Source organism: Clytia hemisphaerica, unplaced genomic scaffold (assembly GCF_902728285.1).
Source record: "Clytia hemisphaerica strain Z4C2 unplaced genomic scaffold, Clytia hemisphaerica genome assembly, whole genome shotgun sequence".
Lineage (NCBI taxonomy): Eukaryota > Metazoa > Cnidaria > Hydrozoa > Leptothecata > Clytiidae > Clytia > Clytia hemisphaerica.
The window spans coordinates 562,818-584,580 of NW_027104090.1; the positions used below are offsets into that span (position 1 = coordinate 562,818).

The 21,763-nt window shown below is 34.8% G+C and overlaps 3 protein-coding genes across 6 annotated transcripts in view; 2 read left to right on the forward strand and 1 right to left on the reverse strand.

Annotated features, from left to right (window-relative positions):
- Window positions 1-21,080, forward strand: part of LOC136812753 (gamma-aminobutyric acid receptor subunit beta-1-like) — a 49,699-nt gene extending 28,619 nt beyond the window's left edge. For 2 of the 3 annotated variants that reach the window (XM_067069277.1, XM_067069276.1), the window contains exons 6-10: window positions 5,727-5,876; window positions 6,862-7,047; window positions 8,493-8,653; window positions 9,236-9,365; window positions 10,106-10,571. In XM_067069277.1, coding sequence (XP_066925378.1) covers window positions 5,727-5,876; window positions 6,862-7,047; window positions 8,493-8,653; window positions 9,236-9,365; window positions 10,106-10,356 — 878 coding nt within the window. In that variant the 3' untranslated portion in view covers window positions 10,357-10,571. Of the gene's footprint in view, window positions 1-5,726; window positions 5,877-6,861; window positions 7,048-8,492; window positions 8,654-9,235; window positions 9,366-10,105; window positions 10,572-20,984 lie in introns of those variants that run through there. The other variant, XM_067069278.1, reaches the window with a different exon arrangement.
- Window positions 948-4,488, forward strand: LOC136812750 (G-protein coupled receptor family C group 6 member A-like). The gene has a single exon (XM_067069275.1). The coding sequence runs from the start codon at window positions 1,336-1,338 to the stop codon at window positions 3,835-3,837; it is 2,502 nt and encodes an 833-aa protein (XP_066925376.1). The 5' UTR covers window positions 948-1,335; the 3' UTR covers window positions 3,838-4,488.
- Window positions 11,255-15,542, reverse strand: LOC136812754 (pulmonary surfactant-associated protein D-like). 2 transcript variants are annotated; one of them, XM_067069280.1, is made up of 5 exons: window positions 15,351-15,542; window positions 14,315-14,374; window positions 13,443-13,586; window positions 12,914-12,979; window positions 11,255-12,519 (listed from the first exon to the last, which is right to left on the reverse strand). In XM_067069280.1, exons 1-5 carry the CDS (start codon window positions 15,447-15,449, stop codon window positions 12,082-12,084), a joined length of 807 nt encoding a protein of 268 aa, XP_066925381.1. In that variant the 5' UTR covers window positions 15,450-15,542; the 3' UTR covers window positions 11,255-12,081. The 2 variants fall into 2 exon arrangements, with proteins under 2 accessions (XP_066925381.1, XP_066925380.1); XM_067069279.1 differs by lacking the exon at window positions 14,315-14,374 and adding an exon at window positions 14,414-14,479 and having other exon boundaries at window positions 11,256-12,519.
- Window positions 21,081-21,763: the final 683 nt, after the last annotated feature.

Sequence of the window (21,763 nt, forward strand, 5' to 3'; positions counted from 1 at the left end):
ATGACTAGAATCTTGTGTGCAAAATTTCATCTAAAATTACCAACTAGATCAAAAGTTAAGGGGTGGCACAGGAAAATTGCTTGATTGTGATGTGTCTGATAATACGGAAGATCGAAGATTAGACGGTGTCAATCGAACGAATCGAACGCCGAATCAATTGAACGCAATTGAACACAATCGAATAATTGCGATTCGATTGTCGAACGCAATCGAATCGCAATCGAATATTACCCAGGATTTGCCGTTCGATTGCTTCGATTACGTTCGATTGTATTCGATTATGTTCGAGTACGTTCGATTGAAATGATTTAGATTTTATTCGCTTTCGTACTATACTTAATAAGCGCTCGGCCGCCCCACGCTAAAAAGCTCTAACAGAGTGATCCAATTTAATTTAATCGCAATCAAACTCATCGAACATAATCGTAATCGAACCAATGGAACATAGTCAACTATTAATCGAACCAATCTAACCTTACTCGAACGCAATCGAACACAATCGAATATTACCCAGGAATCGGTCGTTCGATTGAGATTCGATTACGTTCGACAATCGAATCACAATTATTCGATCGCGTTCGATTACGTTCGATTGGTTCGATTGCGATTTTTGTTCGAAGTTGTTCGATTGACACCGTCTGGAGATTATTGGGTACAATTTAGCAAAAGTTATCATCAGAAATAAAGAAAATTGAAAAAAGCACTGTTATTCGATTTTTAATCAAAATTTTGTCAATTTCGGCTAAATTTCTCACTGTAATGGTAGAATTTTGAGGGTCAAATTTTTGTCCACGCACAGACGTTTTCAGTGCCCCTCCGGGTATGTCAATAAGAAATCGTTTACTTATCAAGTAGCCATAGCTAAAGTTACTTTTTGAAGAACAGCTCTCGATTTTTTTAATTAATTCTGTTTGTTATATTTAATGCAAACTTAATTCTACGATTTTCGCTGTTTTTGATTGAAAAAACAAACATTTAAAAATTAAAAATTGAAAATAACTAAAAACAGTAGTAAATAGAAAAATGAAATGAAAAATCAAATTTTAGATTAATTCTGCTTTTGTAATATTTTACGCAAATTTAATTACACGATTTTCGCTGTTTTGATCGAAAAACAAATATTTACAAAATTTAAAATTTAAATAACTAAAAACAGTAGTAAATAGAAAATTGCAATGAAAAATCAAATGAAAACTATTTCAGTTTTCCGTGAGGTAACGCCCAATCAACAGGCAGTATCTATATTTAAATTTTGGAGACAATTTCTAAGTCACGAAACATTTATCTGGGATCAAATTGTTATTCAAATCAATCAAATTCAAGACTGTGAGCAATATGCGCTCTATTGCTATATACATTGCTCTTTTGTTATTACTATTGTTATTCCACGGATCAGACTCGTTTTTTCGCCGAGGTATTCGTCGTTTTAACCGACGACGAACAACTCTTAAACCGACAATCCCTTCTACAGGTACCGTCTTTCCGACGTTATCGTCGAAAAACAGAACAATTCTCAGTACAACAACTAATCCTACGAACCAACATTCTAATATACAAATTCCACCAATAGGAGAGCCATATTATGTGTTGGGTGTCGGTTCGGCATGCTACAGCATTTCAACCAATCAAACGACAGAATTTAATGATCAAGCAAGAATTCATGATAAAGCTATCCGATATTTCATCACACAAAACGAACAAGTCAACCCTGGGAATAAATTGTTTCAATATCAGCATTATGATGTTTGTAATAGCAATGATGTGTTATTGGATCTCCTGGTTGATTTGTTGCTCAATGACACATTCACCGTCCTAAAAAATCCATCTTCCAAAGTAGGTTACCCAGTACCAGATTGGAAATATGAATCAAAAATTTTGGTCCTTTTAGTTTATTTAAACAGACAACAGTTTCAGCTACTGGTTGAAGTTTTAAGCCAGACTAACATTTTGATTATGAATCTTAGAGAGAGTGTAAGCCTCCACTACAATGAGTATTTGCTGTCTTCACAATGGATATCTGATGCCAGTATCAAGAATTTTGGGAGATATTTCAAAGCCATGCTACAGGGGTTAAAATGTAAATACGTGACAATAGTTTTGCTAAGAAAAAATCCTTATCATTTCGAACTGTATCGTAACATACTTCTTAATCATCAAATTTGTTTGAACATCGAAATTATAAACAAAGAAGAAAATGTACAAGGTGTTATTCAAAAACTCCGTCAAGATGATCAAAATGGCTTGATCATTTTACTTGGTGATGAAGATAAACAAACAAGGCTTCTTAACAACTATGGTCCTTCAAATCAAACTTGGTTTGTGAATGAAAACTACAGTAAAAACATCTCTTCTGAGCTTGGGAATGTCATTTCTTTCAGAGATAATGCTATAATGAAGTATTCTTCGAATATGAAAGGTTTAACAAACTTTATAATGAGATCAAATCTTACCAACTCCTTATCAGAACTTGATTACTTTTCAAGGCTTTTCAAAGAAATTAATTTGATTACGGCTTTTATAAAAGACGAACTAACCATGAAAAATAAAAATAAAAATTTAAAAGACTTTTTGGAGAAAGCCAAGTTAATAGGAGTTCAGAAATTAGGGATCGAAAGTCTTTTCTCACGGAAAGTTTATCATAGGGTATATGTCGGACAGAAAGTAGCAGTAAAGAGCAAGTCAATTCTGAAATTTCTAGTATACACACCATCATCGTATATTGTTGAACAAATTGGGAAGTATAGTAAAGAAAACATCTGCCCTCAAGTTGTCTGTCAACCAGGAAATGAATATCTTTACACCAAGTTGGCTGATAATACTACGGATTGGGATGACACATACCGTTGGACGTGTCAACTTTGTGAACAAGGATTCTATAAGCTGCATCATGGAAATACGACTTGCAATAAATGTCCGAATGATTATCTTTCGTCCGAAAAACGAGATTCTTGTTACGACCCTTACATTTCAAAAACGCATTCTTTGAAATCACCATTTGTGGTATTTGCTACCATACTGACTTCTTTTGGATTGTGTTCATGTGTTTTTGTGTTTATGGAGTTTTTCAAGTACCGTGCAACCCCTATGATGAAGGCTGCTGATGTCAGCATGACGTATGCTCATTTAATCATCATTGCTCTAAATTTTGTTTTACTGTTTCTCAGTTACTATGGTGCGCCAAACCTCTTAAAATGTCATTTTCGCATGATTTCGTTTACAGTTTTCTACACAATTATCGTTGGAATTATATTATTGAGAGCACAACAAGTGTTAAAAGCTTTTCAATCAAAAGTCAAAATGACGAAATCAGAAATACGAAAATCGAGAGCCACAGACGTTTTTTTAATGCTGGTTATCGTTGTGGCAAATAATCTAATTTTAATTGTATTGCTTCAAACTAAACCTTTGATGATTCGAACATTGATTCAAAAACGATTGTTTCTGAAAACTTCATTTTGTGGCGGTACTGGATCAAGTCAAAATGTATTGATTGCGTTTGCCATTTGTCTGCATATAACATGTTTTGTTCAAGCTTTTCGTGGAAGACGTTTACCAGGTGCTTTTAAAGAAACAATGCCTATTGTTTACGGAAGTTTTATTGCAATCGTAGTTTTCATTATTTTGTACCCGATTGTGTTTTTCCAAAAAGATATACTTCAAAAAGAGGCTGTTTATTGGTTGGCTATAACACTTAATATGAATGTCTTGATCATCTTCTGTTATTTTCGAAGGATTTATTTCGCGATTTTCCGACCAGACCTTAATACAGTGGAATATTCGAGAGCCATTGTCTTGGCAAAGATGAAGAAAGACTCGAATTTGAGAGTACCGAAGTAACAAAGGACGGCTTTTAATCTTATTTGTGTAAAATAAAGAAAGATATTATTAACTTACGCATAGTACTTTTTCAAATATAATCACTATTTAACGACGCAAATATAAATATCAGCATTGAATGTAATCCAAGATCTTGGATTGTCGTTATGATTATTTTTCTCTGCGTGATTTTTTAGCTGAATAGAAATGCCATTTAACCTTGTACAGGTTTGTGTGTACTAATATATTGCGACTGTAGTACAGTGGTAGAGCATCCGGCTACGGCGAGCAAGGTGGTTGGTTCAACCCCCAGCCGGGTCATATCAAAGATTCTCAAAATTGGACCTTATGTCTATGCTCGATGTTCAGCAATTAAGAGATGGATTAAGGGTAAGTGGAATAACCCAGGGATAAAGAGTGGCTCCCTCCCCTATCTTTGGGTAGACCACTATCGAAAGAAGATCTTTCGGGTCGCCTCCGACTGCAATCGCAGACTTGCCTACTTATATTGTTTCTGTCTAGCGCTGTATTCCTAATCCTTCAGTGATAAAACACCTATCCTGATAGCTACCAAAACGCTTGTATATCTATCTATCACTGGTCAAAATTGTCATTGTCTAGGCTGCTAGTATCCACTGTCTAGGGTTTTGTAAAGCTCTATGATTTAGACTAGTCATTTGGACATCATTCCATCCAATGTAGCGAAAAAGAGGTAAAACATTTATTATAATAAAAATATATTTACCTTGTAAACAACAAGCAATTTTTCTCCTTTTTTATGATATAAGTTCTTATAAATGAATGTCAAACACGCTATCCGTGCCACTAGTAAACTCTTCTTTTTATAAAAACAATTTCTTAAGAACAGCGCCGCTAAAAATATTGCAAAATAAGAACAGATTAAGAACAATGCAGAGCCTGAGCCAAACTGATAAAAGGGTGAACAAATTAAGTACTACGAAAATAAATTTTGAAATTTCCGTAGATATTGGGTCTGTTTACAGACAATGTATCTAAGAAATTTTATTTTTTTTTATTTTTTATTTATTCTTTATTTAAAGTTGGGTAAAAACCTGCTAGAAAATACAAAAGTAAATTCTAATAAAGTCCAACTGTCGTAAAAATATTATATAAAAGCTATTAAAATAAAATCCTAAGAAAAAGAAAACGAAAAACTATTTACAATTTTTGCATGTGCATTTGGAAAGTATATCGCTTTCGTTTAGAGCTTTAAGAAAAGTGTTAAGATCATCGTTTGATTTAACGGAAGATGGTAGTTTATTCCAAGAAGATACAGCTCTAAAGTCAAACGTATTGACTCCAAAAGCACTGTTATATTTTTTATATGATGGCAAGATTAGAGTATGACCGGAACGAAGTTTATAACGAGATTGCAAGGTTGTGAATATACCATGCATAATACGCGGCCCAAGGCCATGCGTAGATTTAAAAACTTCAGTTATGAGGAGTTTAAGATTTCGTGCATGAATATCTACAGAGTTGCAATCAGTTAATAAGGTACCATAGTTCGAGATTGATTTATTTTTCAGAGCACAAAGTGCTCGGTGATGGCATTTCTCAATCAGGCTATTTCCCCCCTTTCCACAGAACATCCAAACAAGTGGGCAATAATTAAAGGGTGAAAGAATATAAGAGTTAACGAGAAGTTTTGCTTTGTCTTCCGATAAGAAATTTCTTACCCTTCTTAATGCCCGGAGTTTTTGGTTTGATTTTTTACATAACCAAAAACTCCGGGCAGGTAACTGATCCGCCTGATCCAGAGGTGTTTAAGATGTTCAGAAATTGTTCATTTTGAAAGCTCCAGAAAAGAGTCATTCAAATAGGGACGATATAGCTCTATCTATTGTTTTATATAAGATATCTGTGCTCTATCCGTGATATCTTTATAGATAGTTACAGTGAAGATTTAGTGAAACTTCATTGGTGGAAACGAAATGGGAAAGTCGCTATCGATTACGAGCGTGTGGATCGGGAATTCTTGGAATACGATTTCCAAATCGACAATGCGTATAGAATATCAAAATATTATGCTGGGTTCGGTAAGAGATTGCTTATAGTATAGTGTTATGACTATAACATCCCCTGCGTCACAGACCCCAGCCCCACGCACTGGAAAATTTGGCAAATATTTCGTCCCCGGTGGACAAATAACTTGGAATTTTAGCCCCACTGGGGGATTGATTTTGATTTCATCCCCATTCGAAATTCAATGCTCACGAATCGCACTCCAAAACCATCCCCACTGGATTTTTTAACCTTGGAACAATAGGAATTTTTATCCCCACTGAGGAAAAAAGTTACTCCGGGGCTGCGAGACAGGGGTGTTATAGTCAATGGTTTATATGCAAACCACTATTGAAAAAATAACCATTTTTCTTCTTGTAATAGTCTTCATCTTACTGTCCTGAATATTGTCATATCAAATAAGAACGATTTCATATAATGTGGCTCGCATATTAAAGAAATTATGGTTACGATAAAGGTTTTATTTTTACATAATTGTTTCCGTTTCATATCAGACACATATTTCAGATCAGGACAGTGTCTCCCTGACTTTCTGACCAATCTTGCTCCACATCCGTGTAAATTCAATGTGAAAAAGCTTGAGAATAAAAATTGATAAGTAAGTAAACGGTATCACTCTTATTTAAAAACAAAACCTTTAATAACTGTGAAAATGATTTCTGAAAATTAGAAAATGGTCATGCACGGAAACTTGCAGTAAGTTTGACACCTCAATTTCTCCAAAACCCCTAACTTTTAAAAAAGTTTTCTCTATGGCCTTCTTGATGGTTGCTATACCAAATTTTTTGAAAATTCGTTAGAGTTCCTTTAACTAGATGAAGTCCATAACTCGAATATCTCCTTAACTATGACAAGTTTTATGGTCCCTTCAGTTAACAATGCCTTTTAAACCTTGCACCATAATTTGAATTTTCCATAATTCGAACAAATTTTTTCTCCGTGCGTGTTCGAGTTATGGAGATTTCACTGTAGCTCAGAATCTTATTTTCTTGTATCCAGGAAATCACACGCGATGTTACATGACGTTTTCGATGAAACGAGTTGTCTCTTATTATTTATGGCAAATGTATATCCCATGCATTCTGATTGTGGTTCTGTCTTGGGTGAGCTTTTGGATCGATTACCGATCTACACCTGCTCGTGTTGGCCTTGGGATCACCACCGTCTTGACTATGGCGACTCTCGGTAAGTTATTCCGATCACAGTCACACAAGTACCACAGATATCTTATATAGAACACTGGATAGAGTTACTAATAGACAAAATAATCCGCCATCTTTGCTGAAAGTAGACCACAGTATTTATACACAAGAAAAAGTTTTATCCAGTGTTTTATGTAAGATATTTGTGAATAAATTGTGCTGTCAGCAGAAACAAACGAATTTCATCGAGTTCCTACAATTCACGATTTTCCAAAGTTATAGGCTGCTGGCATCCACTAACGGATTCGTGCTCCTTATAGAGGATGCTTAATAAGCTATATTTCCTTTGTCCAGAAATTTGCCGCCTTTAGCCGATATACGGCTAAAGACATTTTTAGCTGGCGAGTGTCTACAAATATAGCATTACGTAATGTTTAAATTTTCTGTGAGGCACCAAATCATAGATTGGAAAATATATTTGGATTTCGAAAAAAAAGTAGGCGGAAGGAAGTTTGCTTGTTTTTCTTCCTCCTTTCTTGTTTAATGTGGAGATTTTGTAAAAGATGAGAAATTAGATTTATTGGAATTTAAGTGCCCTGATGTATCTTCTGTGTGCACCAACAAAATTTTGCTTCATAAAACTACATTTTGATGCTTGAATTTGAACTTGTATGAGTGTTTAAGCTTTTACCACACTGGATTCGTTGATCACTTTGGCTCCAGATAATTGTTTTGTCAGTTCTACAGATATGTTGCAGATTATTTCAAGGTATTCTAGTTATGTATATACAGTACATTTTGGGGGTCATATTGAATATTTCTGACATTACTTCTTTATGATTCTACAAAAGGGAGTGTTGTTGTTCCTTCAACAAACAAGGGCCTTTAAATGTTAAAACAAACAAAGAACTTTTCTTCAGCTTTGGCATTTCACTTTTTAATACTGTGTGGCCTTTGTATCTTTTCAGGTACTTAGCTTCAATTCTTTGGAGAGATTGGAGTGTTTCTGGTTGTTTTTATTCAGTGTTCATATTTTGTATTTTTTGAGCTTCGACCGAAGAGCTGATGGAAAAGTTTTGATAAATTTACAGACCAGATATCTTATAAAAGCAAAAAAATTTTGAAGATTTGAGCTCTAGATTGCTTAAAAATACACTCAAAACATGCACAACTATGACAAATTAAAAAAGAAAAACTTTGCATTTTGAAAAATAACCATTTTTGAAAAAAATTGTTGGGGGGGGGCATAGCCCCCTTGCCCCCCCCCCAGTTGCTACGGCACTGTTGTGAACAGATCTATTATCATGCTATTTTACACCGAATTCTTGTTTTAGCTTAGGTTCAATACACTCGCCATTATGCTTTTTCTTGTGGAATTCTTAATTTTTCTTTTGGGTGTTATTTTAGTATGATGGGGGTTACTTAATAATTACCGTTTCTCATACTTTCAACACTACTCTAACTTTTCTCGATTCAAATCTATTATAGGTAATAGTATCAGAAGTTCATTACCAAAAGTCAATTATTCGAAATCGATCGATTGGTATGTGTTGATTTGCTTCATCTATGTCTTCTTCGCATTAGTGGAGTTTGCTCTTGTTGGTATCACCGATAAAAAATGGAATTTGATATTCAAAAATGAAGACAAGGTGAGAGAATTTTACATTTTAAAGGACATCATTTATTGTATATCCTACGATTTGCTTACATAGCATTTTTTTAACAAAAATAAAAAACTTTGTCCCCTTATGTACAACGCAGGCACAAATTGTGAGAAATTCTTTTGCTTTTTCTGCTTTGTCAGCATAGAGACGCACTTCCATTCCATAAAAAAATAAAATCTTTTAAAGCAGTCTTTCCATATGTGCTACGACGTCTCTGTCCGTTTTACAATATTTTCCATCAGTTCAACCGTTAAGATGTAACCTTGTAATAGATTGTCATAATTTTCTTACGCGTACGGTGAAACCTTCTGTTACCAGGTTACATATTAACGGTTGGACTGATGGAAAATATTGTAAAACCATCAGAAAGCAATCTCATGTCCAATTTTTTAGTTTCCTATTCATTAGACTGTTAGAGACAGTCATGATCACATTTAATAGTTCCGTGAGCTGTTCTAGAAAGAAATAAAGCCATTCTGACGTTAGCTAATAAAATATCTCTTTTCCCTGTTGTGGAATAATATGGACCTGTAATTTTTGAAACTTTTCCACCACCTATGCTTACAGATCATTTCCGACAAGAAACGAACACGTCGCCGACACAACTTTTCGATTAGCAGTACCACTCATGCTGAAAATGAGTCAAACACCACAACAGCAAGAAGTCGTCACCCGTCTACTCTTAGCAATAAGAAAGGTACCACATTTATTCATGAAATGCACCATTGCAATGTCTTCCACGGACCCAACAGCTGATTGGTTGTAAGTGACGTATTGACTGATTGTACGTCACTTACAACCAATCAGCTATTGGGTCCGTGATGTAATCTCAGAAGACATTGCAATGGTGCATACATATCATGAATTGGGTTTACGGGGCTAAAAGAAATTCTTTTAGATATGAAACAAGCTTGTTGAAAAGCTTCAAAGCGGTCTAACTTTGACAGCTTATTTTGCTTGGCTGGTGTAATATTCAGAATCTGGTCAAAATCTGGAATAATAGACCCTGGGATCTACGTCAAACTCAATATATCGTTACTTTCAAGTCTAAAGCCAAATGTCATTTCTTTCAATAATCACTTTTTATCTTTCTGTTTTTCATTCTCGTTTTTTTTTTATAATTTTGTTAAGTTACTATTTTGTTCTCTTTGTGGCCCTTCGTGGAAACAATACCTCAGCTGTGTAAAAGCTTTTGAATTTTTCGAAGCATGCCCCGTAAAATATTTAACTAATACCGAGTTTATGTATGTGTGTTTTTCTGCAATGGAAACGGTAAGGTTCTAACTTGACTAGATCCAGACTGGCTGAAGACGACGGTAAATCAGCACTTTTACCGTCCTCGATTTTGCGGGTCAGAAATGCGGGTTATTCCAAGTCGCTTCAGACACTCTGCCATCCTCAAAAGTGCAAATACATAAACTCGCTATTATCTATTAGAAACAAACCCAACACTGAACGCTGTGGTACTACAAGAGTTACAAGACGTTTACGACAAAGCTCTCAAACAGAGAACTGGTATTAAACAGATCAAGAAACGAATGGCAATGAATGCTGGTAGACGGATAATGCAAGAGCAATCTTTATATGAGAATATTCATGTTATTGACAAGTATGCACGCTTTGTTTTTCCCATTTCATTTATCATTTATAATGCAGCATACTTTTGTTATCTAATCTATGTTAATTAAGAATCAACACACTGCACTGCATGTAATACACCTTTTCGACCGTAGTCGCGCGGTCAGGCGCGTACCACTTAATTATTTAACTATCCCCTAAACTCGATCCAATTCTTTTTGACACACTTTTCTATTGTAGGTGCGAAAAAAGGACTGGGACGGTTTTAGTGGGATAAAGCGGACAAAAAAATGCCCGCGTTGCAATTGGCGGCTACGGTTGAAAAGGTGTAAAGCTTCGATTGGACGCAGGCATATTTGTCCTCGTTTATCATATAATGCACCTTTTTTGCACATTTTTTCATTTCATTTTTATCGGCTATTAGTTTGGAGTCGGTACTGCGCAGAACTGCACTGCCTGATTTGAACTTGTCAAGCATCTTAGCGGAAGCATTTTGGGGGGCTGGTGTTTGAAATTTTGATATGTGGTATTTTACAGACCGGCCCAGGTAAAAAAAATTTCACCTACCTTTCCAGATACTTCAGGGATGCACAAGCAAAGAAAGATTTAAGTTTTTAAGGTAGTAAATAAATATCATAAACTTATTATATAAATCTTTTAAAGTAACAAAAACATAACATAACTAACAAACATTTATATATAAACCACACCCTCTTAATCGAGCTAATCGGATCTTTGTTTTTGTCAAATTAATTTCTTTACGGCTGTAGTTGAGGTTCTTTAAATTTGTAAATTTGGGTTAAATCTACGATTTTTTTTCGGTTGAATCGAAAAGCTTGATTAAGAGGCTCCGCTATAAAGTTATTTCTTAAAAGTTATACTAAAATATTTTAAAAGTATATCATTATAAACAATGAGAGTGTCTTATAAAAACAAATCTAAGGTTCAGGGGATTGCAGATATGTTAATATTCAAAAGGACTTAGAAAAAAAGGGTTTGATTTTTAAAATACTTGCAGTATTATTTTCATCTACTCATGAAATTTTTGTTTTCAAATAACAATTTATTGTAAAGTTTTAAGTTTGCTTTGTTTAGAATGATCACGAAATCGAAATCGGTGTATTTTACTTTAAGTGTTTCCTAGCAAGTCTTGACTTACACACACGAATCGGCATCTACAAATTTTCAAATATTATTTAATTTCAAATGCGCGTTCGAGCCCCAACTAAAAGAGAAATGTCGATCCCGACTTATTCGTGCGAGGTAAAAAACAGCATGGAATGGATCCTGGGGCTCCTACCCATTGGCACAGGACCTAGAAATGTTTATATTTCATAAAGTCTCATGATTCAAGTGACACTTAATGGGTAAAAGCCCGGTCAAAATCTAAATGTCCATCAGATGTCTCATTATAAAGTTAAAGCAATGTTGTAAAGTTAATCCGGGGTAAAACAAACAAGTTTCATACCCCCTTGGATTGACTGACTTAAAACTAAATCCAATTAGATCGGATTTTTTGTGAAAATTGTACATGCTTTGCGTCGCAAGTATTCTCCCAGCCCATGTTCAGACGTTACGGTTCCGTTCCGAAACGAAACGAAACCGTTCCGAAACAAGTGTGAACGTCAAAACTCGAAACGTCAAGAAAGAAGACGTTGCAAAGCAAAACAGATCGAAACAGTTTCGCTCCACTTTTTTCATCGGAACGGAACTGCTCCGAAACAGTCCGAAACCAATATGAACACTCTCGATCCATAACGAAAATCATACCAGAGCGAAACGGAACAGCAACCTTCAACATTAGTAGCATAATTTTTATGATTTTTTTTTCTATTTTACGCTAATCCGCAACAAACGTAATGATATCTTTCCTGTAAAGCGTCTCTTTCTCTCTTAAAGCCCTGTAAAAATTGTCCTTTAGGGCAAAAAAATCCATCTATTGATTTTGCTTCTGATAAATTATACTGGCTAACCCATTCCGTATATTGATCGTAACATTCAATGCGGGCAGCTGTTCCGGGTAGTCCAGGCATACCGACGGGACCGCGGCGTCCACGTGGTCCTTGAGGTCCCTTTTCTCCAGGATTTCCCTTTAATCCGGTCACTCCCGAATCACCTTTTGATCCGGTATCTCCCTTGATTCCTTGTGGTCCTTGGGGACCTGGTAAACAGTGATAATATTCTTCTGCTTTGTTACTGTATTTTGGTGCCGATCTTAAACAGTTTCCAGGGACTCCGGGTGTTCCTTGTGCACCCATGGGTCCGCCATCACCCTAAAATAATGAAACATTTTCAAATTTATTAAAATTATCAGATAAATAGTGTAAAGTAGCAAATATTCTGAATTAATATAATTCGTTAAAACTTGTAAATTCTTAAACTTTAAATGATAAATAAATAAATTTGTATATAGGTACACTTTTTATACAGGAATATCGAAAGTTTTTGAAAGCCTTCTGATGTCCTCCAATTTTTACGATAGAAGCCTGAAAGTATTCTTATTTTCAGCATTTTGGAAATAATTTGGTCAAATTTCGTAGAAAATTGTTTGTTTTAAAGTCTGCAAAGCATTAAAAAAAGTTTTTCAAATTTTTGACCTCAAAGTCTTTTGCCTTATGCCAATAAAGGCTGATGTATTATGTATTAATTTCTGTTATTAAATCTTACCCTTTGTCCCTTTGGTCCTGGCTTTCCTTTATGTCCTCTGGGTCCAGGGACCCCTGTTGGTCCGATCTATGAAAATAATGATAGAATAAAAGTAAATCCATTGACTATTTACAATTTTGAATTTTTGGACCTACCTCGGAGGTCCTATAAATTAACCGATGTCCGTCCGTCCGTTCGTCCGTCTGTTACCAGCTTTTCTCAGGATTGGCTCATTAGTTTTTTGTGATTTTTGGCACAATGATGCAAAGTTAATGTAATGAATGTTGTTGAAATCTATCAAATGCAAGGTGAAAATTGGAATTGCTTTCCAGGGAAACGTCCTTACAACGCATATCGTTTTCAATTAACTTTGTTTCGTTTATAGCGGCTAGATAGACTCGACTTGTGGTCCTACCACGTACTCTTATGGGCTGGGGTGTTTTTGTTGGAGGTTGTTTTCATGAGAAAATGTTAAATTTAATAAAGTTAACCTGTTTTTCACATGTTGGAAAACTTAAACGGCCATCATTGAGACAAAACGTTAACTTACCGGCCCCATGGGTCCTTCAGGTCCTCTCTTGCCTTCGTTTCCGTCTTCTCCAGGGAGACCTGGTGGACCGCGTTCTCCTTGTGGTCCTCGACGTGGTTTCTTGTCTTTTGCTCTCCTTATAGATGTCCTTTTCTCATATCCTTCCTGAAAATATGTGAACGTTTTTTTATACAACAATATCCAAAATTTTTGAAGCCTTCGGATGTTCTTAACTTTTAAGCCTAAAAATGTTCTTAACATGTTCTTATTTTGACCATTTTGTGAGTATTTTTTACCATTTTCCTAAGAAATAGGGTGTTTTTGAGTCCACAAAGCCTTAAAATCTTCTTAACTTGTTCTTAACATTTTGGCCAGCGAAGCCTTATGTTCTTATATAGTTTGTTCTTATAAAAAGAATGTATATTATTATGAAAACTAAGTTATCGCCAATGGGATGTTACATTAAAAGACCATACATGGGTTGGACGAATCAAGAAAAAATTCTTAAAATGTGTGGATACCCCCTGGAAAAATGAATAACTTTTTACCCCCTGGAAAATGAAGAAATCTCCTTTAGACCCCTTGGAAAGACCTCCAAATATATTTCTAATAAATATTTAAACGAATCATTTTGAACAAAACTTATGGTGTAAACGGATCTAAAGCAAGTTAAATTTGAGATACTTCATTAAAAGGGGCTGGTCTCCATACGTGTATTGATTTCAAATCAAGATCTGAATATCTTGGATAGGAAATAAAGCCACTTATTTCCAATCCATAACCCGTGACACGCGTGGTCTTTACACAAACGCCAATCGCCATGTTTTGAAAAATATGTGGCGCGAAAACAAAGAAAGCACTAGATTCAATCCGTCATTTGACTTGTAACTTACCCCCTTTTTATTAGAACAGGATAAATAAAACATATTGTCTTTGTTTTTCAGCAATTCGCACTATGGAAAAAAAATGAAAGAATATTTAAGGACCCTTACCCCTTTTCTATCAGTGCAAGAGAAGAAATATCCTCGATCATTCGTGTCGCTCCTCTTCAGTACGCACTATGGAAAAATAAAATATGGCTATAAGTCCTCCACAATCTGCGTCGAAATATATTGAGAAGTTCGTGCAAGAAAGTCGCTTTTGGGCTATTTGTTAAAAATGTAATCGGATATTTTAGTTTGGGAGCGGTTTTATCGATTTCCAGGCTTTATTCTGAGCATTATTGGACCATTCTTGAACTTTTGGAACTCCAGATCCTAAGGTCCTAAGTGTTAAAACTCTACCCTTCTAACCTAAGTTAGAGCACTTCTAAATCGTTTTTGGCTATTATATTTCGTGGGAATTTCTCTGTTTCTCAAATATTACGACCTTGATTGTCTCATATTAATGGGTCAGGTAGCTTGTCCAGTAGCTCGATCAGTCGCAAGAACATTCGCTTTGCAATGTGCAAGGGTTGAATGTGTTCAATCCCGGTCACCACCAATTAAGATTGGGTAATCTGACTTAAGTGGTAAGTCACTAAAAATTGGTAGTGGGTATTGTCCGAAATTTTGCTCAAAATTTTGAAAAATCTTTATCTTTGAGATGCCTGAAATCTAGTCTATACTAAACGTCACTAGACGACACACAGTAATTTTTCTACGATCCAGGTTTGAGGTGCTCACTAGGTGAAATCATGCTTTTCTTGAATTTTTTCAGAGAGTTTGTTAATGGGGTTGATACTAAGTATAGCCCTGTTAGAATAGTCATGTGTATGTACAAACCGTAAGCTAAACCTCATCTTTGCTGATTACAGTGCACTTTAGGAAGCTTGGAAAATAAACCCTTAAGGGCCGCACGTATGGTAGGTCATTTACCTTGAGTGCCCCCAGAGAGGGGAGGGAGGGGAGGGTTGAAAGTTACAATATGTAATGCTAAACAAGTACTTACATTTTGTTTAGCGGTCTGTGTCACTTGTATTTGAGTCAAATAAATAAGGAGAGTTGTCATTAATGCCATACAGTTTGTCATTTTGTTCATTGTCAACATGTTTATTTTCAGTTTTACGGTTTTCTTTTATTTCAATAATATTTCAAATTTTTAAATCTGTTATTTTTCAATCTGAGAGAGAAAGGAAAGTTTATCATAATCTATAGAATAGTTCCATTAAACCCAATACCATTCATTACCTGACATGAAAACCTAATGCCACAATTGTATTGTGTTCAAGTTTACTGGGGTTGAATGACGCCATGAAAAGTTATTATATTAGCCCAGGTAAATTCGAAACTGTTTTTTCTGTGACTGAGACGGTCAGCTTTTGGTTCGTCTAGATCGTAACCGACTTTAACCGTCCTAAATTTTGCGGGTCATAACTGCGTGCTGTCCCAAATCGCTTCAGTCACGCCGCCATACATACATACTTGAGAATATCTCCTTATCTCGAACAAGATTTATGATCGCTTCAGTTAACATTGCCACATAAACCTTACTCCATAACTCAAAATTTACTTATTATATACGTGACCAATGACAAATTTTATTTTTGTAAAGAAATTGTTTTGAAGGAGAGAAGATTTGTTTTCAATGTGAAAGGTTACCACTTGTTTGAATAGATGATCTCCAGGAGATTGTCGAAAGTTTTATTTTCCAAAGATTTTTCAATGTTAAAAACCCTCTTCCCGTAAAATTATTTATAAGAAAATCTATATATAATCCTAGCCTTTACTACTCCGATCCGGCGATTTTTTATCATTTTGTTGGTCTTTTTCATTTTAAATTCCATAATGTATCAATCCATAAAGTTACACTTATTAAGGAATGTTGCTAAGAATGTGTGGTGTCCATCTGACAGTAGCGTAGACAAAGAGGAGCGCAAAATTTGTGTAGGAGAGCAGATTTTTATGACACTGTGTAATTATCTATTCATAAAATAAAAAGATAACCACAGTGTCATAAAAAAATGCTCTCCTACACAAATTTTGCACCCCTCTTGTCTACGCTACTTATTGGTACAATTGTATTTCTCCCAGCTAATCTGGTAAATAACTGGTTCATTCCAAAAGCCAAAATTTCACTTATGTATCCTATAAGAATATTTTCATTTTTATTACAGTTCTTTTAAATAAATCGTGAAGTAGCCATCATCTATTCATTATATTTTGATTTCAGATTTTTGTCACCAACTCCAGTGATGTCACTACCATGCTGAGTCTGTCAGTTTTTCAAAAAAACAAAACATTTGTTTTTCCAATGACAATCTTTTAAGATGAACTTGGCCTTTCTTTTTGTGTGTTTTTATAAGTCTTTTTTATGATTCACTGTTGGATTTGATTTGATTAACCTTGTGAGATTTTGTGCGGTGATTAAATTTCAATTTTTGATCTAAATAAACTATAGTTTTTACCAAGATCTAGTAGACTGTCGATTTCAGCCTCCAAACAAATTTTCCCGATTCAAAATTTAGCATGCTAGACGATTAATTCAGACATAGGCAAAAAATAATGAAAACTGATTTTGGGCTTTTCCAGAAAAAAATTGAATATGGGGATATAAAATTTTTTGGAAATTTACCCCCTGGACATTGTGACTTTTGACACCCGGACAGCAGGTCTAACCCCCGGACAAGCATTAGTTGACCCCCTGGACACTCAAAATTATGTTTTCATAATTTTAATTATATTTTTCACTACCCCCTGGACACTATATTCTCCTCTACCCCATGTACGAACATATTCTGGAAGAGCCCATTACCCCAGCTTTATACTCAATGCATCAGAACTGAATGTTTTCAATGCTACTGCAAACTCTCATATTTTTGTTCAGAACTTCACTACATTATTAGTATTTACCCTAGCATTTATACAAGCCCGGTCGCTTAAAATGAAAAGGAAAAAGGTGCTTAAAAATCAAATTTCCGTTTTTTAATTTCGTAAGAACTAAAAGAAGAAACAGTATCGTTATCAACGCAAATCGTTCAAAAGTTCTTCTTGTTTATCAAATGTCCTTAAGCTGGTCAAATCGGTCAAGATCAGATAATTACCGTAAACAAAATAATTGCCGAAGACTTCTCGTCTTTAAACTTTACTAACACTTAACCCAAAAATTAATGATTGTTTATGGAGTGCCGTAGCTGCCTTATGCGATAAAATATTCGATTATGCGATAATTTATTCGATAATCTCTTTTCGATGTGTTAGATTATACGATAAACTATTTGATTATGTGATGATTTGATAAACTATTTCGACTATTTCTATTTCGATCATATTTGGAAGTTTTTAGCCGCAAATAATTTAGCCATGTGATCGTTAAAGGGACAAACAGTACGTTAACATCAAAAAACAAATCTGTCAAAATAAAAGATAATTTGATTGTTCAATTGTTTTACAACCACGTATTTAATGACACGTGGTTCGCGCAATGTTTACATTTTACTACTTTAATGTCCCTTTAATCAAATCTTGTAAAGATATTTTTTAACTATTTACTGAAATTTGTAACTTCACAAGCAATATACTCTATTTTGCACAATTGCTATTAGGGACCCCTTCCCACTGGAAATGTTGGCTAAAATATCGTCCCCAGTGGAAAATTATTGTCCAATTTTTGTCTCCCCACTGAAAATAGTCAAATAAACCAATCCTCACTGCAAAATAATTGGATATTTTTCCCATCCCTACTGAATTTTCTGACTTGAAAACAAAAGAATTGAAATCCCCAGCCATTAAAATATAGGAATATCAATCGCCATCGAGTTCCAGTCCTTTTTACCCCCACTGGCTGAAATAATTCTACCGGGTCTATGAGAAGGGGGTGTTCCATGACAAGGCGAGTAAAAAAGCTACCAAATGTGTTCAACGATGGACATTCCCAAATATTGATAATTACAGATTCTCTATTCATATTGACCTTTAGCCTTAAAATTCGAGGTAGCATTTTAGAAATTTAAATTCAGCTTAAAAAATCCCGTTGAAACAGGGGTGTTTGAGTTAACGAATTAAAATACAGTTCATGCTCTCGAATTCAACGTTTTACTATTCGATACGCTCCATTATTCGATGATATTGAAAGTCAACGCCAGCAAGAAACTCTCTAATTCGACAATCTACTATTCCATACGCTTCCTCATTCAATGAAAACCCCGTTCCCAATGAAAATCGGAATAGAGAGCATCAACTGTAATTTGGCCAGATATTCATAATTAAAAAAAACACATCCACAAGCAAGTAAACCATTCTAAAGAGTAAATAAACCAATGCTTATTAGAATCGAATTAGAGAGCATCAACTGTAATTTGGCCAAATATTTTGAAAAAAAAACTTATTCTCAAGCAAGCAAACCATTCTACAGAGTAAACTAATGATTTTTAGGATCGAATTAGAGAGCATCAACTGAAATTTGGCCAAATCTTCATGGTTTTCAAAAAAAAAAAACTCATCCTCAAGCAAGCAAACCGTTCTTTCTACAATATAGAGTAAACCCCCTGATTTTTAGCATCGAAATAGAGAACTTCAACTGTATTGGCCAAATCTTCAAGGTTTTGAAGAAAAAACTCATCCTCAAGCAAGCAAACCGTTCTTTCTACAATACAGAGTAAACCAATTATTTTTAGCATCGAATTAGAGAACTTCAACTGTATTGGCCAAATCTTCAAGGTTTTGAAAAAAACTCATCCAAAAGCAAGCAAACCATTCTACAGAGTAAAATAATGACGAAACCATTCCACCAACAAGATAATTAAGAAAGACTTTACCGGACCGGTAATTCCTCATAAGAGCAGGATTACCTTATCCCTTCTTTCTTTTACCAAAGAGGATAATGCGTTTAAAGTCATTATCAAGTTAATTACTTTTCTTAATGACCTATTTTTTTATCCTTTTTCCTATTTTTGAATCCGATTTTGAACGATATTTTGTACTTGTTGTTTCAACATAATAATATTTATTTGTCGTTGTTTTGATATTCTGTGATGATAGTGCTGTGACGTAATCTAGGTAGTACGTCATAAATCATCTAAAAATAAATTTTTGAATTTTGCAGATTTTTGGCATGTTCTTCATCATTATTGGTTTTCCAACCATCTATCTTAAAAGAATCATCAATAAATTTTACACTTTAATGAAATCACGAAAATCTCACAAATTTGTTGATCATGCTTTTCATTGGATAATAGCCCAGATCAAACACCATATACCTCAATGTTCTGCCGGTCGCAATCATGCGCAAATTACATCGGGTGGCCTCTTAATCTCTAATAAATTATATCGTGTCATTCTAAATGCAATAAAGTCTCTAGATTAAAAATATTCTTCCCCGCGGTAAATCTTAATTGCAAATAATTAATAGAGGGGTAACTTTGTAAAAAGTCTTGTTGAAGAACCCCTATCTAGGATAAAGGGGTGCCATAACTTGCTGTGTATAATATATTGTAAACTAACTTAATAATGCAAACCAACTAGTGAGAGGTTGCACTATACAACAAACTGTTTTTAAAATTCCTTATAGAAAGATAGTTAGTGGGCTTAATACCATCTCTAAAAGGATGGGAGGTTCTATATTGATCCAATCAACTACGATTCCTTCCTTGTTATGTATAATGATAACTCAGCTGACACACAACGTTGTTTCAACGTTTATCTAACTTTCACAACGTCCATATAACGTTAGATGAACGTTAAAACAACGTTATGTGCCTTCTGGGAATAGTGTTATTCAACTATACCCCTCAGGTTGAAATTACTACACGTTAAGAAAACAGTCGGTAATGCTTTCATTTGTCAAATCAAATTAACTCATAATATTGCTATTTTGTTGTTTTCCGAAACAAAACTACATCTTCAAACCCTTTGCTAAACTACAATCCTTCAAGAAATATTTGAGACAAATGGGAAATTCCCCAGGAAGTTTTGAAACCACAATCGATTTGTAAGTGCTCTAAAGTAAGTTCGAAGGGTAGAGTTTTAACTCTGAGTTTTAACGCTAGACTTAAGACTTCTGAGGATCCAAAAGTTCAAAAATGGTCCAGTAAGGCTCAGAATATAGCCTGGAAGTCTGCCAACCCCTCCCAAATTGAAATATTCGATTAAGTTAAAGAGATAGCCCAAAATCGACTTTTTCGCCTGAACTTTAAATCTCGAAAAACGTCAAAATAACGGGAATTCTCAATATATTTCTTGAAAGATTGTAGCTGGCTTAAAACCGGAAACCCTCCTCGTTGGTTCTAAGATTAAAGACTATTTTCTAGGTTTGGAAACCAAGAAACTGTCATATTTTCAGATGTATTTTCTTAACTAACAAGCTATAATGCTTCCTGTTCAGTCTTGCTTGAGTCTCAAGGATCTACAATCCCCCAATTTATATCTGAGACACTTCACATGGTCCCTGTTTCCCCAACTGTCAGCGTTGAGTTCTAGGCCATTTCTAGACTTAACACTGATAGTGGGGTCCGAGGGACGGATTTTTATCTTGCAATAATGTTTAGAATTCTAATGTCTCAAGATATTTCTTGGAAGAAAAGTGTCGTACTCTACTGTTCATCAATACAACTTTAAATAAAAAATCTTCGATATAACTTTTTCTTAGGACCAACTACCGATATCCATATTACTGATATACTTAATTCCAACGACCGTTAACTTCTTCACCAAGCAGCCACTATTTCACGACTTAGCACCTTAACTGGTGGTAAGTAAGTCAATTTTTGAATTCGTTAGAATTTCTTTATTGCTTCTTTTCTACAGTTATTCTTATAGTAGGGGTAGGGGGTAGAGTAACTTTTTGGGGGGGTATCTTCAGATCTTCTTCGCCTGGTGTTTTTTCTGTTCCATATAATGATAGAAGACATTTAAAAAATCTTTTTTTCAGTTTCATGCATTTTTGACGAATTCCAGCCCAAAAAACTGCCCGGGGGGGCTTTTTTACTGAAAAATCAGCTTTTTTGAGTTTTATTCTTCATATCTCTTCCAAAACTTGCTCAAATTCAAGATGTAGTGTTTTTTATGAAAATTTAACCTATTGTGATGCATTCTGCGCAATTTTTAAGGTCAGAAGTCCAAAATTGGCTGAACGCCCCTGGGGGTACTGATTCGCACTACAGGCAAAAATTGGAAAAAATGGCATTTTCTGGCCTTTTCAGGCCTGTAAATATGTCAAAACTATTGCAAATCTTATTTTTTTCACTTACTGTACTAAATTTTATGAAGAAACAACAAAATAATCATAATGGATTGAAAATTGTGCCAGTTGGAGCCCTAAACGAGCTGTTTTAAGCCAATTTTGGGTAGCAAAATGCTTTTTAAGGCCAATTTTTTAAGTTCATAAACTTTAAACTAATTGATTTAGACGTCTGAAATTTTCAGAGA